This window comes from Stegostoma tigrinum, chromosome 22, assembly GCF_030684315.1.
Source record: "Stegostoma tigrinum isolate sSteTig4 chromosome 22, sSteTig4.hap1, whole genome shotgun sequence".
Taxonomy (NCBI): Eukaryota; Metazoa; Chordata; class Chondrichthyes; order Orectolobiformes; family Stegostomatidae; genus Stegostoma; species Stegostoma tigrinum.
The window spans coordinates 41,908,616-41,916,004 of record NC_081375.1 but is presented as its reverse complement, the minus strand read 5'-3'; the positions used below and the strand labels follow the sequence as shown (position 1 = coordinate 41,916,004).

General features: G+C 38.2%; 1 protein-coding gene across 1 annotated transcript in view; it reads right to left on the bottom strand.

Annotated features, from left to right (window-relative positions):
* Positions 1-4,199: 4,199 nt before the first annotated feature.
* The window catches only part of LOC125463830 (ras-related protein Rab-40B), a 63,738-nt gene continuing 60,548 nt past the window's right edge, over positions 4,200-7,389 (bottom strand). The window contains exon 6 of the mRNA XM_048555590.2: positions 4,200-5,325. Within this exon, the coding sequence (XP_048411547.1) occupies positions 5,057-5,325 (269 nt within the window). The 3' untranslated portion in view covers positions 4,200-5,056. The remainder of the gene's footprint in view (positions 5,326-7,389) is intronic.

The following is a 7,389-nucleotide window of genomic DNA, read 5'->3' as shown; positions in this document are numbered from 1 at the left end:
GAATTAGCTGCTTTGTTTTTATTGCATAGTATTTGAGGAGATGAGTAGTATTAGATGATCCTCTGCCAATAAAATCATTGTTTTTTCCTGAGAAATAGCAGATGAGTACTTAGATCGGACAGAGACTGTACAAGAGCAGACTTAGTGAACTGAATGAGAACAAAGTTGGTAGGTTGCATTTCCAGCACTTGGTGAGAAGATCAGCAAGAGATATGCGAAGCTGGAGCTATTGCTTGTTGACCTAAAGTTTACAACATACTTTTATCCTTTACTTTTAACTTTCAGTGCCTAATGAGGAGTCCTCCTCCCTTAACAAACGTAGCCCCAAGAAACATACTAATTAACATTGTTGTGATTGAGCAGTCTAGTTGATATCTCCAATCTCAATTCCTTAACTGTGATTTGTCATATACTCTGGTCACTCATTATTATTTTTTAACTGCTGTATTTCCTGGTCTTATGCTTACTCAGTGCTGTTAGAAAGGGAGTTCCAGGATAACAAAGGATGGAGTGTGATTTGGAAGAAACTTGCATGTTGTGGCACCCCCTTGCATTTTCTGCTGTTGTCCTTCTAGGTGGCAAAGTCATAGATTTGAAAGATGTTTTCAAAGGAACCTTGGTGAGATCTTATACATACTGTTGCCATTTTTTCTTGGTAGCGAAGATGGTCGACCAGGTGCCAAACAATTTACATTATCTTGCATGGTAAATTTGTCAAAGATTTTTGGTATGGCACTCATCTAGGCAAAAGAGTTTTCAAATACTTTATTTGTGCCTGGTAGGTAACTTGATGCTCCTGTAGCCAAATATTTATATGATTGGTGCATGTCGCTTTTTGGTCAATGGTTATAGTGGGCGGGATTCACTGATGGCAATGTTACTTAATGTCAAATGACAATGGTTAAATGCTCTCTCGTTGGAGATAGAAATTGACACCACTCGTGTGGCGCAAATTTTAACTTGCCACTGTCAGCCCAGGTCTGGATGTTACCCAGGTCTTCCTGCATTTGAGATGAAGATTGATGACTGAGGATTGTGCAATGAACATCCATTTCCTCTGACTTTATGATGGAAGGAAGGTCATTGACGAAGCAGCTGAAGATGGTTGGGCCAAGGACACAAGGACTCCTACAGTGTTATCTTCGGTTTGAGATGACTGACTTCCAACAACAACCACCTTCCTATGTTCCAATTATGATGCTAACTGCCAGGGAGTTAGCCCAGAATACTGACAGTTCATTTTGCTAGGGCTCCACAGTAAAGTGACACCTTGATATAAAAGGCAGTCACAATCACCTCCCCTTCTGGAATTCAGCTCTTTGTTCATGTTTGGGCCAAGGGTGGGATGAGCTGAAGTCAAGTGGCTCTGGCAGGAGGTGGTACCGTGGCTAGCACTGCTGCCTGACAGTACCTGGAACCTGGGTTCAACATGCCCTCAGGCATCTGTCTGTGTGGAGTTTGCACATTCTCCTACAGTCAAAAGATGTGCAGGCTAGGTAGACAGGCCATGTTGAATTGCCCATAGTGTTCAGGGATGTGTGTAGGGAATAGGTCTGGGTGGGATGCTCTGAGGGTCAGTGTGGACGTACTCGGTTGAAGAGCCTGTTTCCACACTGCAGGGATTGTAAGGATTACCTTAACAGAATGTCATTTACACATGTGCAAAAGCCACATGATAACTTTCATAACAGAGATATGCCTATGATTCTAGGTGATTTGGAGACTTCTGGTAAGAACAGGTCTCATTGTAGGACCTTTTCTCACCCTGACACTTCAATAAGTTAATTATTGTGTTCTGATTTACCTCCTTTCTTCTATGACAGACAACACAATCTCTTTCCCTTTAGAGATCATCAGTACTGAAGTCAAAATTGATTCAGCAGCTTCAGAATCCAACACAATCCATACTTTCTCAGGCTTCAAAAATAAAGTTCCTTACTTCCGCTCGGGCTTTTAAACTACTACTTGACAGTTCTGGTTTTCTTTATTTTTTTTTAAAACCTTTTAGGCCTCAATTTTTTCTAAGTTAAAAGTTATTATATAAATACAAGTTGATGTTGGAATTGCCTGTAGTACAGTTAGATTCATAAGCAAGTGGGAGAAAAATCTCACTGTGCAGTGTCACACTAAAGTTCAAAGACAATTACAAAGCACTACTGAAAACGAAAAGGGAGACAAATAAAACACTCGTGAAAATAACAAAAACAATTTGGGGGATGGAGAAGAAAAAATAAAAGTTAATTGCCTCTCCCAGGAGCTGATGGTGTTATATTAGCAATGTCACTGGATTCATCATACTGAGGACCTGGCTAACGGTCTGGGGACATGGGCTCAAATTGCACCATGACAGCTGGTGGAATTTAAATTCAGTCAACAAATCTAGAGTAATAACTGACGCAAGCTTTATAATAACCACAACAACAATCATCAATTGTTGTAATTTGTATATGTTTCATTAATATCCTTTAGGGAAGGAAATCTGTTGTCTGCCTACTTGTTAACTCAAAAGCCACAAGACCATGGTTGAGTTTTAAGTCATTTAGTGCAATTGGATATGGGCCGGCGACGTCTTCATCACAAAAAATAATTTTAAAATTCAAATCTATGATGGAAAGCAGACCTCAAAAACAAATGCAGAATGATATTAACTTGGAAAGGGATATTTTGGTAGAAAACAAAATACTTCAAATTTTATCCTATTTAGAAATAAATATAATTGTGAGGCCTGTCTCAGCATCCATGTGGTGTCTCATTTTTATCTCATGTCAGTCATTGGATAGACTGCTTGTGTTTGCTACATTAACCTAAGGGACAAATTGCTGTCTTACTTAATCTATAGCCGAGACATCATAAAACATCAAAAAGCTGCAAGCAATTCCCAAGCTACTTGCAGGCAATGGCATGATGGGACTACTGGAAGAAGTCTAAATTGAGAAGTATAAAGAGCTGTCTAGCAAGATACAAAATGTTTTTCTTTCAACGTCAATAAGACCAATACACAACTTAATTTCATCTAAACATATCTAAAAACAATGAACAGTGGCAATTGATCCCATAGAGCTTTAGATCATCAGTTGATTCATTTTTACACTCAGTAGACTAATTTTACTTGATCTCTTCTTGCCAGCTTGTGACTGCATTACAGCAGCAAATACATAACGGCACAGGGACTGTGAATCCAAATGGTGAGCTACTAATTAGTGTGCTAACACGCTAGTCTATGAGCTACACCCAATCAAATTTCAAAATACAAATAAGTTGAATATTTTGTTTGACTCCAATATTGGGTGATAGGTAACGTACATTGGAGCCAAATTTGATAAAACAAAGATGACAGAGAACACAATCCCTTCATGACATGAAACCTGAAAAAAGTTAGAAGGATATATTTTGAAATTAGCATGTGTTGTGGGTGTATCACAGGAGGTTAGTACATCTGACACAGTCTTAAAACACATGCCCCGGCGATGGCCGTGGATAGTGTGACTCAAAATCTGAAATGGCCGAGAACTGATTTTATACCGATGGTCAGTGAACAGATATACATACACATTAATTTAAAAATTAAACAGTTTTTGTTTTAGGTGCCATAATTAACTTCTCCGGATAACTATGAAGTAATATATCTCTAATTCCAACTGTCAGCAGAGATCATTCTCCAGAAAGGAAGGCAGAATGAATCAAAGTGTTGAGTTTTTTTTCACTGATATCCATCAACTACAATATGTTGATGTTGACTACATCAGCTATAATGCAAGTGTGTTTGGTACAGGCAGGCCACTTTTGCCTTGTTGTGTCACTTGATCAAATACAGACATTTGTCCCCTGGAGAATTAATTGGGGTAAAGTACAATTCAAACGGACATAGAATGCAAACACAAAATATGGTGGTTCTGAATTCAATACAAAAATTACTGGGCTGTTTTGTCACTTTTCAAAATTTTTTGCATTTCATCAGGATGTAGGTATTTAAAAAGTGACTGCATCTGTCTGTACTCTTTGTAACAGAAGCATATTGTTTATGAAACCAACCAAAGGACAATGGCCCAAGCTGCAAAGCAGCTAGTAACACATTGAAATAAATGGGTCAAGAGAATATGACAGGAGAACCTAGGTTGATATTTCAACCTTTTCAAAACAGGCACATGTACGATCATTTCAAAGTACACACTACTGGTCAGAAAAACATTTTCCCCCAAGGGCTTTTTAATTACAAAACTTTGTGGATACTTAACTCAGAAATCTTTGACCACATATTGTTAACATTTTTACTATCATCATCTTTGGCATTTCTGATCACCTTAGCATTATACTTCTTAGTTTCATAGCTTTTTTTGTTTTGTACAAAACAAATTATAGTTCCACAAGGAAAATTATATGTACAAATGACTGAATTAGTATTAATCCACAATAGTTAACAACTACCAGAGGAACTTGAAAATGGATTAATATGCAAATTCTTAATATTTCTCAGCATATAACTTTTACATACAAATTTGAAGGTTGTTTTGTGGGTGGCTGCAGATTGTCAAGTCAAGCCATATTCCCAGAAATAGACCTTCAACAGTCAGGAAGATTCATTTCCAGACTTCAACATTTAATAAAGTTTTAAACAATATAGTGTATAGTTTACATTGCAAGTAAAATTCCAATTCCCAGTATAACTTTAAATACTCAGCAACATCACACATGCTTAATTTCTCCAATCTACTTAAAACAATCAGATACAGTTCAGTTGTCTGGGTCTCACAAAAATGGACAAACATTATTTTGACATTGAGCTACCATAAAACAGACTTTCACTCCCAACTCAATTAAAACAATCAGTCCAGATAATCTGAGATACCTGTTATTAACAAACCCTTCACAATCATGTTTTAAAATTAGCAGCATAATTTTTCTCCCTTGTGCAAACTTTGAACCAACAGTTTATGGGCCCTTTACATTTGTAGTTGTTGAAGAAATTCTTTCACTGGAATAGCCAATACACTGGCATGTCAAGATGGCATATGTAGTGATCAGATATTCAATGTTCTTTTATCACATGTGGACATAGCTAAGAGATTTTACAACTGTTTCGACTGCAGCTCTGTGTTGGACTTTGGGAAGGACGAATAATCTTGGATTTCTTCAAACTACTTTGTTTGCCACCATTAGGAGTTAGAGAGTAGGAACGTCCATGCATCATCCTGGCATTCAGTCCATTGGCCATAGAGAAAGACTTAAGGTGACTCTTTAAGGTAACAGGAAGGGGTAATTTGTCCACTAGATGTACATGCGTGCATGAAACAATGGCTCGGCAGCAGAGATCTTGTAGGCTGAGCACTGCAAAGAAAACAATACAGAGATGCAAATTAGTTACCTAGGAATAGTTAATAACAGATCTTAAGAACCACGGAGGATCTAACCCAAGAGCAATAAATTGCTAATTATTGCAGGAAATAGAGGGTTGAATTTTTAGGCCTCAAGTTAAAGAACAATATGGTCAGCTGGAGTGGGTACAGAAGATATTTACCAGGATGTTGCAGGTATGGAAGGTTTGAGATGTAAAGAAAGACAAGACAGGCTGGAACAATTATTCACTGGAGTGTCGGAGTTGGAGAAATCAACCTGATAGAAGTTTATAAAATAGTGAGACTTATAAATAGAGATAATGGTAGTTGTCTTTTCCCCTCAGATAGGGCACATATTTAAGGTAAGAGGAGAGAAATTTTAAAAAGACAAAAGGCAATTTTTCTTTTACACAGAGGCCAGTTATCATGTGGAATGAACTTCCTGAGGAAGTGTTGGATACGAATACAATTACCATGTTTAAAAGACATTTGGAATAGTACATGAATGGGAACAGTTTTGAGGGATATGGGCCAGGAACAGGCAGGTGGGAGTAGTTTGATTTGGGATTATGTTCAGCATGGACTTGTTGGACTGAAGGGCCTGTTTCCATGCTGCATGACTCAGACTCCACGACTAACTGTAGCTGAGAATATGGTTTACTGATCTTCATAGAATCCCTACAGTGCAGAAGCAAGCCATTTGACACATCAAATCCACAGCGACCCTCCAAAGAGCATCCCACCCAGAACCCACCCCCTACCTGCATTTTCAAAGCTAGACACTTTGGGCAACTTGGCATAGCCAATCAACCTAACCTGCACATCTTTGGACTGTGGGAGAAAATCCATGCAGAAATGGGGAGAATGTGCAAACTCCACACAGACAGTTACTAAAGGCTGGAATTAAACCTGGGTCCCTGGTGCTATGAGGTAGCAGTGCTTGCTCCAGACAAGCCAAGATTGGGCCAGTAAGTGACCCCAAAAGACAAGCAAGTCAACTAGAATGGTTCAGATCGTTATGAAGGAAACCCAAGTGAGGCTAAACGGGATTCTTCAGTTTCCTGACCCAACAGGATAGCTTAACCACCTGTAGGTGAACTGCTAGGCTTAGACGAGAGACATGTCATACGTAATGAAATCACTGATACAAATAATGGAACGACAATAAAAACATGTATCATTGAAAATTACAAAAGTGGTTATTTGTAATAGTGATAGAAACATTTCTGCTGTTTTATCAGTCACAAATTGCCACCAAGCCCCAATTTTCTTAAGCATGTGTCCTGAAAATATATTACTAATGAATGTGGTCCTAAAAAAATAGCAAAATAAAGAATGCAAGTCCTTAAACTGAGTGAAATGTTCACTGCCCTAACAAGATATTCGTCTATCATAGTCGAATATAAAGAGGTTTCAGTTTCATCCCCCTCACCTGAAGAGTCAACTGCAATTCTAGTACAGTTTAATGATACGGTTAAATGTGAAAGCATAACGCATTTGTTTGTTTGGCCATACACCAGATGGTGGCAGTATACTACACATTCCATAACCAGGTTGCCTGTTCAGTAAAGAAACTTTTCTATCAATCCATCATTTCGAACTCACCACTCAGCACAGCTAATGGCTCAGCCTTCTGTATCCAGTAACAAGCCTTTAAATAAATGCTTGATGAGGCTTGGTAATTTGAACATGAATTAACATGTTTTAGTAAAATCAGATAGAAATTAAGTTGCTGGTCAAGTCTCAGACTGCTGCACTTCCTTCAAGATTGTTTGTGACTTGGGCAATATATTCTTATGTCCCCTCCTTGATTGTAAATGATTTTTGTGAACCAAAGGATGCTTCACGAGTCTTCTAGCTTTTGTAGATTGCAGACGACATTGCAGAGTACTCACACGAACATTGAATTTGAAGCTGAAGTAAGTTGTTCAACCCGTTCAATCTGTTTAATCAATAAGTTCATGACTAATCTGTTCATTTTTTTCAAATTCTGGATTCCTATCCAACCCCAATAACCTTTGATTCTCCTAGTTAACAAGAATCTACCTTTGCCTTG